Source organism: Leucoraja erinacea, chromosome 13 (assembly GCF_028641065.1).
Source record: "Leucoraja erinacea ecotype New England chromosome 13, Leri_hhj_1, whole genome shotgun sequence".
Classification (NCBI taxonomy): domain Eukaryota; kingdom Metazoa; phylum Chordata; class Chondrichthyes; order Rajiformes; family Rajidae; genus Leucoraja; species Leucoraja erinaceus.
Genome location: NC_073389.1, coordinates 46381900 through 46401057, shown reverse-complemented (window position 1 = coordinate 46401057; position 19158 = coordinate 46381900). Strand labels below are relative to the sequence as shown.

The window sequence follows — 19158 nt, the reverse complement described above, 5'->3', positions numbered from 1 at the left end:
TCTGTAATTTGTAAAATTGCCCCTAGTGCGTAGGATAGTGCCAGCGTACGGGGTGATCACTGGTCAGTGCGGACGGTCAGTGGGCTGAAGGGCCTGTTTCCATGCTGTATCTCTAAAGTAAGTCTAAAGTAAACACCCTTACATTTGGCCATTGTAACACAAGTCTCCCACTGGTGGCGAAACCCTGCCTGATATGCTTCTTCCCAGCCTTTAGGAAGACCACAGAGAATATTTTCTGCACCACTCTGCTATGCCGGTTGAAATGAACTGACAGTACAGGCTGGGAAAGGAACCAGCGTTCCCAATGCAGCTGCATTTACCCACGATCACACTAGCGAGCCTGCTTAGCTTGCTGTATCTCTAGGTCTTTGCAGCGGCTTTCTTTAGTTTGGTTTAAAGATACAGTGTGGAAGCAGGCCCTTTGGCCCATTGAGTCCACACTGACTATCTATCAGACATTCACACTAGTTCTACGACATCCCACTTTCTCATACACTCTTCCTACTCACTGTCGGGGGCAATTCACGGAGGGCCGGTTAACCTGTAAACCCACACGTCTTTGGGATGTGGGAGGAAACCAGAGCACCCAGAGGAAACCCTTCAGCTCACCGAGTCTGTGCCGACTAGTGATTCAGATTCAGATTCAGATTCAATTTTAATTGTCATTGTCAGTGTACAGTACAGAGACAACGAAATGCATTCCGATCACCCGTTCACACTTGTTCTATCCTACACACTGGGGACAACTGACAGAAGCCACTTAACCTACGAACCTGCACGTCGTTGGGATGTGGGAGGAGACCGGAGCACCCGGGGAAAACCCACACGGTCACAGGGGGAGCATATAAACCTCCGTGCAGACAGCACCCGGCGTGGCGATCGAACCCGGGCCCCTGGCGCTGGGGGGCAGCAACTCTACCGCTTGCGATACCGTGCCCTACCAGTCTATCTGTCGTGATGGGAAGCGTTACTCGCGGTTCTCCAAACGCCAACCGGGGCCAAATACAACTCAGCTACAATTTGACAAACAATTGTGTGAAAATTATTTATTTCAGCCCTTCCAAACCAGGAGGGAGAAATTGATTAAACAATCTGATGAAGAAATACATTGCCGATCAATCCTGGCCCCATCTGCCACAGGGATTGTCCCAAGAGCTTTAAGCAGCCGCTATGCTGACTCAAACAGTGTATGGCAGTCCCACGTATTAATTCACAATCGATCCCCAGCATAGCTGGATGTTGAGGCCTTTGCTTGTTTTATAACTTATTTATCACCAGCAGTCTCCGTTTCAGCTGATTTTGTTTTTCTTCCCCCCCATCCACCCCCCAAAAAAAAGTCTTTACTCTCTGCCGAATGGAAATACAGAGGCGGGTTTAAAAGGCTTTCACCGCATCAGTCATGCTGTAATTCAAAGCACCCAATGTGGCTGCGTAGAGATTTATTTTAATGCATGCAATGCGAAACCAAAGGGAAAGAAAGATCAAGCTTTTTTTACAGGACACAGAAGGAGTGTCAGTGGTTCCGTGCTTGTGTGAAATGATTTACACTGTCCACAAAGTTCAGAGATAGAGAGGCACAGTGGCGCAGAGGTGGAGTTGCTGCCTTACAGCGCCGGAGACCCGGGTTCAATCCTGACCAGGGGTGCTGTCTGCACGGAGTTTGTACGTTCTCCACCTGACCTGCGTGGGTTTTCTCCGAGTGCTCCGGTTTCATCCCACGCTCCAAATTGGGTTAGTAAAATTGTAAATGTTGTGTATGTAGGATTGTGTTAGTGTGCGGAGATTGCTGGTCGGCACGGACCGGCTGGGCTGAAGGGCCTGTTTCCACGTTGTATCTCGAAACTAAACTAAATCTCGCTCTCTGACAGGCTGGCTTTTGTGATCCCAGTCAGAAGGAGGCGCTGCAGTTGCCTTCGACCATGGGTGATAGGAGGAAAGCTATTCAGGGAATGGGTCTGAAATTCATTCTTCTCTGGATGCAATGCAGTAACATATAAGCTCAGTGAATCTTCTTCCGGAATTATAGTCTAGGTTCATCAAAGTTTAGGGCAGCACAGTGGCCCAGCGGTAGAGTTGCTGCCTTACAGCGTCAGAGACCCGGGATCGAACCTGACTATGGTACTGTCCGTATGGAGTTTGTACAGTCGCCCCGTGACCATGTGGGTTTTCTCCGGGTACTCCGGTTTCCTCCCACACTCCAAAGTGTGCATGTTTGTAAGTTAATTGGCTTCTGTAAATTGTCAATAGACAATAGACAATGGACAATAGGTGCAGGGGTAGGCCATTCAGCCCTTCAAGCCAGCACCGCCATTCAATGTGATCATGGCTGATCATCCCCAATCAGTACCCGTTCCTGCCTTCTCCCATATCCCCTGACTCTGCTATTTTTAAGAGCTAGCTCTCCCTTGAAAGCATCCAGTGAACCTGCCTCCACCGCCCTCTGAGGCAAAGAATTCCACAGACTCCCCACTCTCTGTGTGAGAAAAAGTGTTTCCTCGTCTCCGTTCTAAATGTCTTACTCCTTATTCTTAAACTGTGGCACCTGGTTCTGGACTCCCCCAACATCGGGAACATGTTTCCTGCCTCTAGCGTGTCCAAACCCTTAACAATCTTATATGTTTCAACCTAGTCCCTAGTGTGTAGGATAGATCTAGCGAATGGGTGATCACTGGTCAGTGCTGACTCAGTGGGCCGAAGGGCCTGTTTCCACGCGGTATCTCTAAACTAAACTAAACTAAAGTCAAATAGAACTTTATTTTCGAAGCAGAGTTTATTGAGGGCACTTTAGTTTAGAGATACAGCGCAGAAACAGGCTCTTCAGTCCACTGAGTCCACACCGACCAGCGATCCCCGCACGTTAACACTACCCTACACAAACCAGAGACAATTTTTACACTACACCAAGCCAATTAACCTGCAAACCTGTACGCCTTTGGAGTGTGGGAGGAAACCGAAGATCTTGGAGAAAACCCACGCGGTCACGAGGAGCACATACAAACTCCATACGGACAGCACCCATAGTTGGGATCGAACCCGAGTCTCAGATGCTGCACGTGCTGTAAGGCAGCAACTCTACCGCTGCGCCACCGTGGATATTTGGTGGGCTTGGACTGTTGCTAAGTGCTATCTATTGACAGCTTGGGGGAAAGCAAGTGAATGCCTGTTATAGCCCGTGGAATGTAGACATGGTGGGAAAGCAGGAAAAATGTTCCCTGGATGACAAGACAAATTGTCACAATAAAAGTGAAAGGGATTGACAATTGGTCGATGGGAACGTTATTATTGACCTACCATCCTCCTTGGTACGTGTGAAGATCTGTTCACTTCGGACTCCATCACCTGCCTGAGTGAAGGCCAGCACTTGGATGCTGTAGTTGGTATACTTCTCAAGTCCATCCAATTCCAGAGTAACCTGGGTGGTTGTGACATTTTTAATCTCTCCAAGCTCTGATGAGAAACAAACAAGAGGAACGAGAACACTGAGTATAGACACCAAAGTGCTGGAGTAACTCGGCGGGTCAGGCAGCATCCCAGGAGAAAAGGGCCGGGTGACGTTTCAGGCCGGGTCCCCCCCCCTTCAGACTGAAAATAGAGGGGAGGGAACTGGAGGCAGGAAAAGGCCAGAACTGAGCATGGTTGACCAAGGATTGGCTTGGTAATATTGTTTAAGAAGGAACTGCAGATGCTGGAAAATCGAAGGTAGACAATAATGCTGGAGAAACTCAGCGGGTGAGGCAGCATCTATGGAGTGAAGGAAATAGGCAACGTTTCCGGGTTGAAACCCTTCTTCAGACTGACCTTGTCTACCTTGGCTTGGTAATAGTTGACTAAGGAAGGGTGAAGCCCTTAATGGCCTATTGTTGGTTGGGGAAGAGGTGATAATGAAGGGATACAAGGATGCGGACAGTGGGATGACTAGAGTGAGGTGGGGGGGGGGGGGGGGGGGGGGGGGGGGGGGGGGGGGGGGGGGGGGGGGGGGGGGGGGGAGGAAGGTGGGGGGGGGGGGGGGAGTTGAAGGGAATGCAAAGGTTACTTAAATTAGAGACATCAACGTTCATCTTCATTAATCAACACAGGGTTGGAAGGGAGGTCATTGATGAAGCCATTGAAGATGGTTGTGCCTTGGACACTATCATGAAGACCTTCCATGGGGACATCCTTGGGCGGCTGTCATTGACTTCCAACAAACACAACCATTTTCTTTGCACACAGTATACATTCCAAGCATTGAAGGATATTCCCTTGGGTGCGTACGGATTTTAGTTTTACCAGGTCAAATTTGATGTCACTCAATCAGACGCTGACTGGAGATTAAGGGCAGTCGCTCTCACTTCATTTCCAGAATTCAGCTCTCTTGATATGTTTGGCCCACAGGTCTGAGGGTGAGGGGTACCGGTCATTGTTCTTATTGAGTGGAATGAGATAGTGGTGTGGTGATGAAGTTGTGTTGTGGAAAAGTGTTGTTGATGCTGAAATTGGATCAGAAATGATATAATTCAATAGCAGCGTGAACTCAAGGTGCCAATTGTCCAACTCCTGCCTCTTATGTTCTCACATCCCATCTTGGGTCTCCCTTCCCACTCATCTCTCTGTTGACTGGAGATGAGGAGAACCCAACGAGCTTACTCAATTCTGTCTATGGCTAGGAGGAGGTGTAAACCCGATCCGCGGCCTTTGGTGTACTTACCTCCGTCCGGCAGGTTGGCCCAGTAAATAACCCGGTATCCCTTTAGAATCCCATTGAGTGCCTCCTTTGGCGGCATTGACCAGGAGAGTGAGATGACCTCCGGAGAGATGGCGGTGGCTTGGACGTTGTCCGGTGGTCGGCTGGGAACTGCCGTGAAGAAGAAAACAAGTGAGTGAGAAATCCTGTGTGGACTTAAAACATCCCGAAAATGGGAGCTACGACACAAAGCTGAGGCCTATTGCTTTTCACTGTACCTCACTACATGTGACAATAAACTATACTGAAACTGAACTGAACTGAGTTGGTTGGGACAGCATTTCTTCTCCATCTGTAAATGCGCCAGAACTGAGTGCCTTGTTTGATTATTTTACAGGGCAGTTAATAATACTGGGAAATCACATTCAGGCCTGAACAAGTCAGGATTGTAAATGTGAACTGCATTGGTTCCATGTTTGTCATTACTGAGTTTTACTTTTTAGCTTTTAGCTTTAGAGATACATACATACCTGTACGTCTTTGCAGTGTGGGAGAAAACCGAAAATCTAGGAGATAACCCACGCAGGTCACAGGGAGAACGTACAAACTCCGTACAGACACCATCCGTAGTCGGGATCGAACCCGGGTCTCCGGCGCTGCAAGGCAACAACTGTACCACTGCGCCATCGTGGGTGCTGTCTGTACAGAGTTTGTACGTTCTCCCCGTGACCTGCGTGGGTTTTCTCCGTGACCTTCGGTTTCCTCCCACACTCCAAAGACGTACGCAGTTTGTAGGTTAATTGACTTGGTATGAATGTAAAATTGTCCCTACTATATGCAGGTCGCGTTAAAGTGCGGGATCGCTGGTCAGCACGGGCTTGGTGGACCGAAGGGCCTGTCTCCATGCTGTATCTCTAAACTAAACTAAACTACAATGCTACTTGTTGCATGAAGAATAAAATAATTTGTTATTTGTGTATTATTTCTTATTTAAGCAGAAGCAGTTTGTGTTCGACTGTTGCCTATCCCTGACACCAGAGGGCACTGTAGGTGGGCAGAAACATCTTACCTCCATCTCTCTGCGGACTATCTAACGTGTGGATTCTATCACATTCCCACCGAGCGGATGCATCTTGCTTCAAACCACATTTAACACACCATGTCCGTGAGAGCAGGTATAAACCAACCCCACCACCTTATTCCCTCCCCACACTCCCATGGACACTTCAACCTTCCTTGCCTTGTCCTTGTAAGCTCTGTACAAGGGGGATATTATGGAGGGAGGGAGGCAAAGAAATGGGGTGCCAGAAGGTGTGAGAAAGCCTGCAAAGTTACAATGGGTTGAAAACGGAAAGGGAATCACATGCAGAGCAGAAGTAAGGTTCGAAGTATAGAACTGAAGACAATCAATATGGAAGGGGTGGCACAGCGGTCGAGTTGCTGCCTTAGGGGCCTGTCCCACTTTCCCGAGCTGCTCACAAATTCTCCCGAGTTTTCCCCTTGATTCAAACTCGGAGAATGTCCGTAACAGGTCCGTAGGAGGCCGTAGGTATATCGTAGCGGCTCGTCATGTCAGCCGTAGGTACTCGGGGCATTAAATGTTGCAATTTTTCTCCTCCCAACTATCTTTTTACTCGTGGACATTTATTGTCATGCTGGAAAAAACGTCCCGACTTACCTGATGCCCCGGTTGCGATGTTAGTTGAAGGTGGTTGCCGGAGGTTACAGGTAGTGGGAGGTCTTACCTTCCACTACCTGCAACCTCCGGCAACCACCTGCAACCTCCGGCAACCACCTTCAACTAACATCGCAACCAGCTTCGACTAAAAAATTACCGATTTGTAAAACTGCAGCCTATTTTTAGTTTGCGCCCGGTTTCGAATTTTTTGAAATAATCGACGGAACATAGAAGAAGCGGAAACCACTTTTGATCATTAGGGCGACTGACAAAAACCTCCGGGAACCTCAAGGAAACCTTCGGTGGGACGCAAAGTCTCCAGAGGTTTCCGTTCAGGTTTCCTAAGTGGGACAGGGGCATTACTCCACCACTCTGTGTCCTATCCAGAGCCTGTTGCTCACGTTGAACCTACCATCTTCCATTGTGATGGCGATGATCTCCTGAGAGGATGGCCCGGTGCCGGCTCGATTGCAGGCCTGAACAACCACTCCATACTGGGTGAACTTCTTCAGGTTGTCCAGGGTGTAGAGCTCACTGTCTCCTGTGGTCTCCATGCTGATGATGTTGAACTGGTAGTTCCCGCCAGTGCTGTACTCCCGATAACCAATCTGATAACCACGGATCAATCCGTTCTGCAAGTGCTTCTTCGGAGCCTGAGCAGATGGTGGGGGAAGGGAAAGAGAACAGGTAGACAATTGTGATTCAAGTCATTCAAGCTGTGATTCAAGTCGGCGGCACAGTGGCGCCACACACCCGGGTTCGATCCTGACTACGGGTGCTGTCTTTACGGAGTTTGCACCTTCTCCCCGTGACTACAAGGGATTTCTCCGGTTGCTCCGGTTACACCCACACTCCAAAGACGTGCGGGTTTGTAGGTTAATTGGCTTCAGTACAAAATTGTGTATAGGATAGTGCTAGAGTAGGGGATTACTGTTGGGTCGGCACGGGTTCGATGGGCTAAAGGGCCTATTTCTGCACTGTATACCTACACATAAACACATCCATGCACTCACACATACTAGATAAATACATGGTGTTGGAGGGATAGTTTGAAAATACAATTTGTTGTATTAAATGTGAAAGATAAAGAAGAGGATAAACAACAAGTAACGGAAGCGTTCAGAATAGTGAAAGGCTTGTATAGAGTGGATGTGGAGCGGATGTTTCCATTAGTGGGAGAGTCTAGGACTAGAGGTCATAGCCACAGAATTAAAGGACGTTCATTTAGGAAGGAGATGAGGAGGAATTTATTTAGTCAGAGGGTGGTGAATCTGTGGAATTCTTTGCCTCGGAAGGCTGCGGAGGCTGTCAGTGGATATATTTTCACGCAGAGATAGATTCTTGATTATAACAGGGGTCAGAGGTTATGAGGAGAAATGCAGGAGAATGGGGGTTAGGAGGGAGAGATAGATCAGCCACGATTGAATGGTTGAGTAGACTTGATGGGCCGAATGGCATAATTCTGCTCCGATCACTTATGTTCTTATCATCTTATGAAGAGAGGTTGTCAGGAAAAAACATCTGTTCAAATCAAACAATTGAGCTAGTGTCCTAAGCTGGAATAAATATCCCATGATAAAACGTGGGTATCACTAAATCTCCAAACAGATTCTTCATCAATAGCCATGCTCTCATTCGACATTGTTAATTTTTCCATTCCCACTCAGGGGGGGAGGGGGAAGGGGGGATATAAATCTTTTTTTTGTTTCTGAGCGACAAGCATTTGTGAGCTTATAAAGAAAATAATAACGTTTGCAAGGCCCCGTTTGAAGTCTATTCCCAGTTGCCGAGTTCAGTGTTTATTTCAGGAAAGCCCCCAGTGTCATTATCAGGCACTTCTAAACGAGGTGAAAAAGTACTTTATTCACGATCCCTCAGCTCTTCACGTCCAATGAAATGCTTTACATGGCTGACCTGCCGAGCATTTCACACGGCTTCTGCTCAGAATTCAGCATCTTGTGCCTTTTGATTAATGCACAGGAGTAATTGTTGTCTTTTTTTAGTTTAGTTTAGTTTAGAGATACAGCGTGGAAACCGGCCCTTCAGCCCACCGGGTCCGCGCCCACGAGCAATCCCCGCACATTAACACTATCCTACACACACACACACACACTAGGGACAATCGTTACATTTACCAAGCCAATTAAACTACAAACCTCGTATGTCTTTGGAGTGTGGGAAGCAACCGAAGATCTCTGAGAAAACCCACGCAGGTCACGGGGAGAACGTACAAACTCCGTACAGACAGCACCCGTAGTCGGGATTGAACCTGGGTCTATGCAAGCGCTGTAAGGCCGCAATTCTAGCGCTGCGCCACCGTGCCACACGTTAAATGTGTCTCAAAAGATTGCATATACTGTACAACTCCCACAAACAGCACGTGGATCCTTGGAAAGGAACTACAGATTCCAAAGAGGAAAGTCACCGTCAATACCTGGTGGTCTGTGTATATTATCACATCCTTGTATCCCTCTCGTTAGCACACCTTCCCCAGCCAACAATGGGCCATTGTGGGCTCCACCCTTCCTGAGGTCATCTGCTGCCGGCGTTGAATTCTGGCCTTTTCTCACCTCCAGTATCCACACTCCCACCCCCACCTCTACATTCAGCCTGAAGAAGGGTCCCGAACCCGAAACGTCACTCATCCAATTTTACTCCAGGGATGCCGCCTGACTCGCTGAGTTACTCCAGCACTTTGTGTCTATCTTCAGCACCATATGGATGGGGATCATGACACAAGCCTCTTTGTGGCGATCAATGGAAACAATGACACGATGCACTCTGTGACGTGTCGGGCGACCAATTCTGTCAACATACTGGACGACGACGGAAGCCAACAGCGAAGTATTCGTCATCTGACATTGGATTAGATTGGATTCCTTTATTGTCATTCAGTCTGAACGAAAATACATTGCCTGCAGTCATACATATAATAATAAATAACAAAACACACAATAAACACAAATTAACATCCACCACAGTGAGTTCACCAGGCACCTCCTCAACTGTGATGGAGGCAAAAATCTTAAAGTCCTTGTCTCTTCCCTCCTTGTTCTATCTGCGCTGAGGCGATCCAGGCCTCCGATGTTGTGACCCCACCGGATGATGGTGAGTAAGTCCCGCGGCTCAACCGAGCTCCGCGAACGGGCCGGTTCAAGCTCCGCGGCCCGGTGCGGTCGAAGCTGCCGAAGCTGCCGCCCTCCAGTCCAGCGGACGCAGCTGTAGTTGTGGGAGCTCCGGAAAACCAGGTCACCAACCTGTGACCTGCGAGCTCCCGATGATGTTGTCCACTGGGCCCGCGGCCTAGCCCCGAACTACAGCTGCAGTGAACAACCTAGCCGCCGGAACGCCGCTGCAGCCCCGAAACCCCGAAGGCGGGCCACCGCCACCAGAACGTCGCCACATACGAGCGAACAAAACATATGGATAATCAGACTGGCATCTGTTTTCAGAGATATACTTTGAAGGGTAAAACGCTGCTTCAAACATCAAGAAGAATTACTTATATCCCTTTAATCTAATCGAGGGGGAAAGTAGGACTTAGCTTTGTATCTCCTTCAAATGACAGTCACTACACCAGTGCTTAAGTGTGACTTCGTAGTGAACACGGAGACTTGTGATCCAGGCTTTGGAGTGAACACACAACCTACTGCCCCAGAGATACGATTGTCACCATCAGAGCGATGTTAGGTATGTCTAGTGTGACATAATACACAAAATCCCCTTGCACAATTTCAGAAATTAAATGCCTATTGAAACAAAACAGTAGATAATAACACAGCACCACTCGATTTGATATATGATGATGAGAACAAGCAGCACCACCACCAAGTAAATCATAGATAGATACAAAAAGCTGGAGTAACTCAGCGGGCCAGGCAGCATCTCTGGAGAGAATCACTGGTCGAGACCCTTAACGTCACCAATTATTTCTCTCCAGAGATACTGCCTGTCCTGCTGAGTTACTCCTGCTTTTTGTGTCTATCTTCGGTTCAAACCAGCACCTGCAGTTCCTTCTTCCAACATACCAAGTAGATCATATACTGGGCACCAAATTCCCCCCAAGATGAACAGAGTGAATGTCCTCTATTACCTAAAGACAGAGGCAGCAGTTGCACTAAACAACCACCATGTGCATGTTTCGCTGCAGAGAACATTTATGAGGATGTTGCCAGGACTCAAGGGCCTGAGCTATAGGGCGAGACTGGACAGTAGGAGTTTATTTCTTGGGGCGCATGAGGGGAATAGATAGGAATCATGCGGGGAATAGATTGGACAAATGCGCAGTCTTTTACTCAGAGTCAGGGAATCAAGAACCAGAGGACATAGGTTTAAGGTAAGAGGGGAAAGATTTAATAGGAAACTGAGGGGCAACTTTTTCACACAGAGAAGGTGGGTATATGGAACGAGCTGCCAGAGGAGGTAGTTCAAGTAACTACTTTAACAACATTTTGAAGACATTTGGACAAGTACATAGATAGGACACATTTAGAGGGAGAAGGGCCAAACGTGGGCAGGTGGGACTAACATTGATGGGTGATCTTGCCCGGCATGGATGTTGGGCCAAAGGGTCTGTTTCCATGATGTATGGGTGTATGATTCTAGGCTATTTTCACAAGATGTTATCTTGGAACTAAATTGTTGTTTCTTCATTGCTGCCAGTTCTATCACAGTGGAAGCACTATGATCATTTGGACTACAGTCGTTCAAGGTCATTCATCACCACCTTCTCAAGGACAATTTTTGATGGCAATAAATGTCATTTCCAGTAACAGCCATGTGTAAAAGGAAAATTGAAGAATTACATCTCTTGAAAAATAAATGTTTTTATTCAGTTTGCACTGAAATTGGTGACCCACCATATCCACAGTCTTTCAAAGAGATGTTGAATATCTGCACAACTGCAGAAACTGGAAATCTGAGAAAAAATCCCAAAATGGCTTTCAACACTCAACAGGTCAGTCAGCACCTGTGCATAGTTTAGTTTAGTTTAGTTTAGTTTCGAGATACAGTGCAGAAATAGGCCATTTGGCCCACCGGGTCCGCGCCGACCAGCAATCCACGCACACTAACACTATCCTCCTACACACACTAGGGTCAATTTACATTTATACCACGCCAATTGACCAACAAACCTGTACGTCTTTGGAAAAGCCCAGTGAGACCATGTACAGATTTACATGCTAGAATAATTTGTTCAATTGGCAGGAGATGAAGTGGGCAAGAAATATTTAGGTGAGAGCTTTGTGTTTCAGACTTCTGCAACTACCGGTGGAAGGTGTGCAAGAGTGCAATTGTGATTCTGAATGACATCGCTGAAGCACAAAAATAGGGAAACTGTCCATGTTTCAGGTCGGGAATCTCGATGTCGGATTCAAGGCCTGGAACATTAATTGCTTTTCTTTTCATAGTTGCTGCTTGATCTGCCTATTGAATGCCAATAAATTTAATTGTTATAAATGCACCAGAACTGTTAATATTCTTCAAAGTTCTTTTGCAGCACCTTTACAGATATGGCAAAACAAAAACAAACTTGTAATGTTGCTGTACGGGGTGGCACGGTGGCGCAGCGGTAGGGTTGCTGCCTTACAGCGCTTACAGCTCCACAGACCCGGGTTCGATCCCGACTGCGGCTGCTTGCCTATACGGAGTTTGTACGTTCTGCCCATGACCTGCGTAGGTTTTCTCCGAGAACTTCGGTTTTCTCCCACACTCCAATGACGTACAGGTACAGGTTTGTAGGTTCCTCTTCTTCTTCTTCTTCTTCTTCTTGAGTATGGCGTGCACAGCCTAATGTTGTAGGACAACTTGGTCTATTTGATCTTATTTGATTGTGCACACCGGGTTGATTGCATTTGTCGAAACAGGGCGGACCACGTGTAGGTTGCAATCTCCCACCCCAGGTTTGTAGGTTAATTGGCTTGGTATAAATATAAAAACTGGCCCCAGTGTAGGATAGTGTTGTTGTGTGGGGATCGCTGGTCGGCACGGACTCGGTGGGCTGAAGTGCCTGTTTCCGCACTGTATCCCTAAACTAAAACTAAACTGTGGCTATTCTTTAAAGTTCTTTTGCAGCACATTTACAGGTATGGAAAAGCATAAACAAACTTGGGCAATGTTTTCCGAAAACATAATGAACAGAGGAACTCTGGTCCCAGGCATGTTGCTGTCTGATCTTCCCATTCTTATGGATGAGTGAGCAATAATTCAATTACCTTCCACGTCACTTTGATAACCTGAGAAGACAAAGATTCGAGGACAACGTCGGCAGGTGGACCATCCGGGGCTAAAGAGAGGGGTTGACATATAAAAGAGAAAACATTAGTCACGTTGATGAAACGGAGAAGTTGCACGCCTTTGAACAATGAGATCATGGCCCGGGGTGAAACGAAATGTTCCCCACCAATTTCATCTTAATTTCATGTGATATTGTGCTCACATACCATACATTTAATCCATCCGCCCAAATCAAATATCCAGTACACATGTGACACTTGGATATACAAACAGGCTTCACATCAGCAATTCCTTGTACATAGTTTTCAATGCCGGCATTGAATATAGTCTTCCAATCTCAATGTTTTTACAGAGGTAGCAAAGAACAGGGTAACACGTGGCTGAATCTCACTTTCCCCCAGTTTATTTATCCAGCTCTTTACTAAACAAATTCATCAACTCTGCCCTGTTCACAAGTGGAACTCCTTCCATTATGAGTTCTGGGTCAGCTTGATACTGACTATCAGTCATTAATGTGCAGTTACAAAATATTATGCTGGGACTTTTCTTTAAAATGAAAAATTAAATGCAATGCATGGTTGGAAGACCGGTATGAATCACTGAGGCTGTCGTGTTACACGAGAGACAGTGGGTTAAACTCACCAATTATTCATTCCCAATGAGTGATGATCTCACAATAGTTAAAACACATCCCTACAGGTGTGGAAAATTAAAATGGAGGCATGAATTCAAATTCCACTTGGTCGCGGGTGTAACCATATATATATATATGTATATTTATATGTAATATACACATACATATATATATATAGGAAATGGGTGACGATTCAGGTCGAGACCCTTCCTCAGACATTCCTTCTCTCCAGAGATGCTGCCTGACCCATTGAGTTACTCCAGCATTTTGTGTGTTCCTTCCTACACACACACACACACAGTCTTAAGAAGGGTCTCGACCCGAAACATCACCCATTCCTTCTCTCCAGAGATGCTGCCTGTCCCGCTGAGTTATTCCAGCTTTTTGTGTCTATCGTCAGTTTAAACGAGCATCTGCAGTTCCTTCCTACAAACAAGTATATATATATATGTATATAGGTGGAGATGGGCAGAGATAGGAAAAGAACAATGGCAATAAATGCAAAAAAAAAATTCAGTTTGTATATATATGTAAGATAGACACAAAAAGCTGGAGAAACTCAGCGGGACAGGCAGCATCTCTGGAGAGAAGGAATGGGTGACATTTCACGTTGAGACCCTTCTTCAGACTGATGTCAGAGGAGTAGGTGGGACAAAGATAGAATGCAGCCAGAGACAGTAAGACTGGCGAGAGAACTGGGAAGGGGGAGGGGATGGAGAGAGAGAGAGAAAGCAAGGGCTACTTGAAGTTAGAGAAGTCAATGTTCATTCTGCTGGGGTGTAAGCTACCCAAGTGAAATATGAGGTGCTGTTCCTCCAATTTGCAGCTGGGCCTCACTCTGACAATGGAGGAGGCCCAGGACAGAAAGGACAGATTGGGAACGGGAGGGGAAGTTAAAGTGCTGAAGTGTTAAACCAGGAGATCAGGTAGGTTAAGGCGGACTGATAGGAGGTGTTCAGCGAAACGATCGCCGAGCCTGCGCTTGGTCTTGCTGATATACAGGATATATACACATATATATATATAGCTATTGTAGCTTTCCTATCTCTACCTATCCTCCATCCATCTCCACCTGCTCCATCTTCTGCTAAAAAAATATAAGTTTGCAAACTCATTGCTGTCCGTTGAAGTTAAACTGCCTCAAGGTCAGGCCGAACCGCGAGGCCAAATGTTATACTCAAGAAAATCTAATCTGGTGGCGGAGGCAAGATGAAGCATTTCAATCCACTACGACCTGCGAAGGATTTGGCCGCAGAACCCTCCTTGCCGAGCTGTTCTGTTATTAATCAGTGAAGAGGCCTGTAGGTCTGCACCTGGCAGCAGTCCCAGCCTCGCTCAGTGTGATTGGATTCCTCTTCAATCACCCTGATCAGATAGACACATTGGCTTTTGATTGATTAGAAAGCAAGACTTTCATTGAAAATACTGAGCGGGCAGACGCTCGCAATCAATCAGGCACCTAACGTGGAATAGTGGAAGGACTGCAGCGACATGGGAATCATTAAGGGCAGTACTGATCTGTGTAACGAGATGGTTTTTCTAATAAAATAACTAAAGTCTCATTTAGTTTAGTTTAGTTTGGAGATACAGCGTGGAAACAGGCCCTATCGGCCCACCGAGTCCGCGCCGACCAGCGATCCCCGCACATTAACACCATCCTATACCCACTATGGACAATTTTTACATTTTGCATTTACCAAGCCAATTAACCGACTGTACGTCTTTGGAGTGTGGGAGGAAACCAAAGATCTCGGAGAAAACCCACGCAGGTCACGGGGAGAATGTACAAACTCCATACAGGCATTTCGGTTTGAGACCCTTCGTTGTTTTTTTTCACACGAAAGGTGTTAGGTCTATAGAACGAGCTTCCAGAGGAGGTGGTTGAGGCAGGTACTATCACAACATTTAGATAGGACAGGTTTCGAGGGATTGGGTACGGGAGGGGGAAGTTTCGAGGGATATGGGCCAGACACGTGGGACTAGTGCAGATGGGGCGTGTGGGCCGGCGTGGGCAAGTCATAGCTCTTCTCAATAACCAAAAATCTGTAGTCTCCTTTTGCTCTGGTATTTTATTTAATTCACATGTTTAATCGATTATGTTTTATTATTAATGTTTAATGTTTTATGTGTCATTCCTAACTGTCACTGTATGTCATGTTGTCACTTGCGGGTGGAGCACCAAGGCAAATTTCTTGTATGTGAATATACTTGGCCAATAAACTTATTCATTTATTCATGACCTGCTGAGTTACTCCAGCCCTTTGTGTCCTTTTGTATATTAACCAGCATCTGCAGTTCTTTATTTCTAGATTTTCACCCCCAGCTGGGGGGAAAGGAAAGCTTGTATAAGATGTTGGTGAGACCGCATTTAGAGTAATGTGTTCAGTTCCAGGCACCATGTTATAGGAAAGATATTGTCAAGCTTGAAAGGATTCAGGAAAGATTCACGAGGTTGTTGCCAAGCCGAGAGGGTCTGAGCTATAGGGAGAGGTTGAGTAGGCTGGGTCTCTATTCCTTGGAGTGCAGGAGGATGAGGGGTGATCTTATAGTAGTGCATAAGATCATGAGGGGAATAAATCAGGTAGATGCACTGATTCTCTTACCCAGAGTAGGGGAATTGAGGACCAGATGACAAAGGTTCATGGTGAAGGTGAAAAGATTTAACAGGAATCTGAGGGGCAACTTTTTCATACAAAGGGTGGTGGGTGTATGGAACAGGCTGCCAGAGGAGGTAGTTAAGGCTGGGACTATCCCTCAGTTTAAGAAACAGCTAGAGAGTTACATGGATAGGACAAGTTTGGAGGGATATGGACCAAGCGCAGGCAGGTGGGCCTAGTGTAGATGGGGTGTGTTGGTTGGCGTGGGCAAGTCGGGCTGAGGAGCCTGTTTCCACACTGTATCAGTCTATGACTCTACGGCAGAGAGCTGGTTCCCCCCCCCCCCTCCCCACCTTGATCTCTGCCCATTTACCTGCTTCATCCGTGGTGATGGTCAGCTCGTTGCTAGCCTCGCTCTTTCCAATGCGGTTTTTTGCATACATGCGAATGTTGTAGGTGGAAGATGGATGTAGATCAATGATGGTGGCCTGGTTTAACTGAGGCGACACATCTTTTGTCCTTTGCACAGCATCCCAGGAATCTGCAGAGCACAGAACACATACCCCGTCACAAGCCCTTCAGCACCACTGGGTATTGTTACCGCAACGTGTCATCATTGGGGATTGTGGCACTCATCAAAATATTTATTCGGGCTGGCGATTGGAATGCTCTTCCAATGATTTCTGTGCTCGGTGTCATCAACAAATTCCTGATCTTAACCTGACCCAAACAGCGGGAAAGGGGAGAGCTTGGATTGTGAGCTTATTTAAAACCCCTTTTTTTTTTTAAAAAGGACACACAGTGCTGGAGTTGCTAAACGGGTCAGGCGGCATCTCAGGAGAACATGGATAGGTGATGCTTCGGGTCGGGACCCTTCTTCAGAAAGGTCCCGACCTGACACGTCACCTATATTGATTAGTACGGGTGTCAGGGGTTAAGGGGAGAAGGCAGGAGAATGGGGTTGAGAGGGAAAGATTGATTGAATGGCAGAGTAGACTTGATGGGCTGAATGGCCTAATTCTGCTCCTACCACTTATGAACTGACGAACTATCCATGTTCTCCTGAGATGCTGCCTGACCTGCTGAGTTACTCCAGCACTCTGTGTCCTTTGTTGTAAACCAGCATCTGCAGTTCCTTGCTTCCAATATAGTTTAAAACCCCTGTCTAATCTTAAAGTTCAGACCCAGCCTGGGGCAACCCAGTAATTTAGCCTCAAATCAGGCTGAAGGGCTCAGAGCATTACAATAGACAATAGGCTCAGGAGTAGGCCATTCGGCCCTTCGATCCAGCACTGCCATTCACTGTGATCATGGCTGATCATCTACAATCAGTACCCCGTTCCTGCCTTCTCCCCATTTACCTTGACTCCGCTATCTTTAAGAGCTCTATCTAACTCTCTCTTGAAAGCATTCAGAGAATTGGCCTCCACTGCCCTCTGAGGCAGAGAATTCCACAGATTCACAACTCTCTGGGATGAAAAAGTGTTTCCTCGTCTCTGTTCTATAGGCCTACCCCTTATCCTTAAACTGTGGCCCCTGGATCTGGACTCCCCCAACATCGGGAACGTGTTTCCTGCCTCTAGCGTGTCCAATCCCTTAATAATCTTACATGTTTGAATACAATTACAATGTGGGCAGAGAAGAATATTCCTCCCATCCGTTGCATGTCGGGGCCTTGTCACAGTCTCCACTAAGAGCAGAGTTGCAGTCACAGCTACCCTGCTGTCGGGCTGCTGTAAGCCTTGCCGTTATGATCAAAAACAAATATGACCATGCATTTATGGAAATGGAGGGGGGGGGAGTGAGGAAGCCACTTGCTGTTGTGCGCTCCAATTAACCAGTATGTCGCACACTTGTGGCAAGGATGTAATTTTCTAATGACCGTGTGATACCTGAATTGCTAAACAGCGCTTCTGAAGCAAGCTAACACACGACTTCTGTTACAATAGCCCTTGGGTTTTCTAATATTCATAAGGTTAATGTAACTGACACTGAGTATTTACAGCCTCGGGGCACTGGCAGCCTTAAACAAAACCCCCCACTGAATAATCAATGATAACACGGTATACTTTACATGGGAAAATTAAACAAATACAAGCAATGGTGTGACAGATGTAAAACAATGAACGGATGACTATAGCTACTCGTTTGCCTCCCTGATTTGACATTAAATATATTGGCCTTGATGTGGCAGAGGCAACTGGGAAGCTTTTCAATTTGCATTCACAAGGATAGACACAAAAAACTGGAGTAACTCAGCGGGACAGGCAGCATCCCTGGAGAGAAGGCATGGGTGACGTTTCTTCAGAACAAGTGCCTCCACCCGAAACGTCACCCATTCCTTCTCCCCAGAGATGCTGCCTGTCCCGCTGAGTTACTCCAGCTTTTTGTGTCTATCTTCGGTTTAAACCGGCAGATGCCGGTTTAAACCGAAGATAGACACAAAAAGCTACATATTGCCCACGCATTAGCAAGGAGCTGGTTTGAAGCCTATTTGTCCCTGACTGGAAGGCGAATGGGGAACTGCGAGTCGCTCTCTGTCTCGTCTCCGTCGTAGACTGCTGTCTCTGCTGGGATGGTTTCATGGAGGCTGTCACGTGGAGTCTCGCTTTCCATTGTTCGCCCGCAACCCGCGCTACGGCTCCGTCAGTCCTTGGCCCTCAGCTCCTCCTGTGCCAACTGGACAATGGAGTCTTGCCAAGTAGTCTGAACCACTGAGCTTGCGTGCATTTGTATCGATCTAGCTCGAGCTAGTGAGGTGTCAATTGCGATTTCAAATACCATTCAACTTTTCTGGCTCAGAATAAAAAGAGCATAGATTGTACAGCCTCATTCACAAATGCAGCAATATGAAGCTTGTGGTTTGTCAAAAGCCAAAACACTCAATTCTAAATTTCCTACTCCTAAATTCAGAAGTGATAGGAGCAGAATTAGGCCATTCGGCCCATCAAGTCTACTGCGCCATTCACTCATGGCTGATCTATCTTTCCCTCTCAACCCCATTCTCCTGCCTTCTCCCCATAACCTCTGACACCCGTACTAATCGAGAATCTATCAATCTCCGCCTTAAATATGTCCACAGATTTTGCCTCCACAGTCTTCTGTGGCAAAGAATTCCACACATTCACCACCTTCTGACTAAAAAAAAAATCCTCTTCATCTCCTTCCTAAAAGAATGTCCTTTAATTCTGCGGCCAGAATTGAATCCATTGATGGCCTCCGCAGCCTTCTGTGGCAGAATTCCACAGGTTCGTTATTGTGTTCTTCCTCTATTTCTTCTCTCTTTTAATTCAATCCTTTCTGTTGTTTCTCCTTCTGCTGTGGATTTGACTCCAGTGCCTGGCATAGC

The 19158-nt window shown here is 46.8% G+C and overlaps 1 protein-coding gene across 1 annotated transcript in view; it reads right to left on the bottom strand.

Annotated features, from left to right (window-relative positions):
* Positions 1–19158, bottom strand: part of LOC129702994 (cell adhesion molecule DSCAM) — a 207478-nt gene that overhangs the window by 86416 nt on the left and 101904 nt on the right. The window contains exons 11-15 of the mRNA XM_055645130.1: positions 16183–16350; positions 12557–12627; positions 6754–6994; positions 4688–4834; positions 3292–3447 (exon numbers count right to left, since the gene is read on the bottom strand). Coding sequence (XP_055501105.1) covers positions 3292–3447; positions 4688–4834; positions 6754–6994; positions 12557–12627; positions 16183–16350 — 783 coding nt within the window. The remainder of the gene's footprint in view (positions 1–3291; positions 3448–4687; positions 4835–6753; positions 6995–12556; positions 12628–16182; positions 16351–19158) is intronic.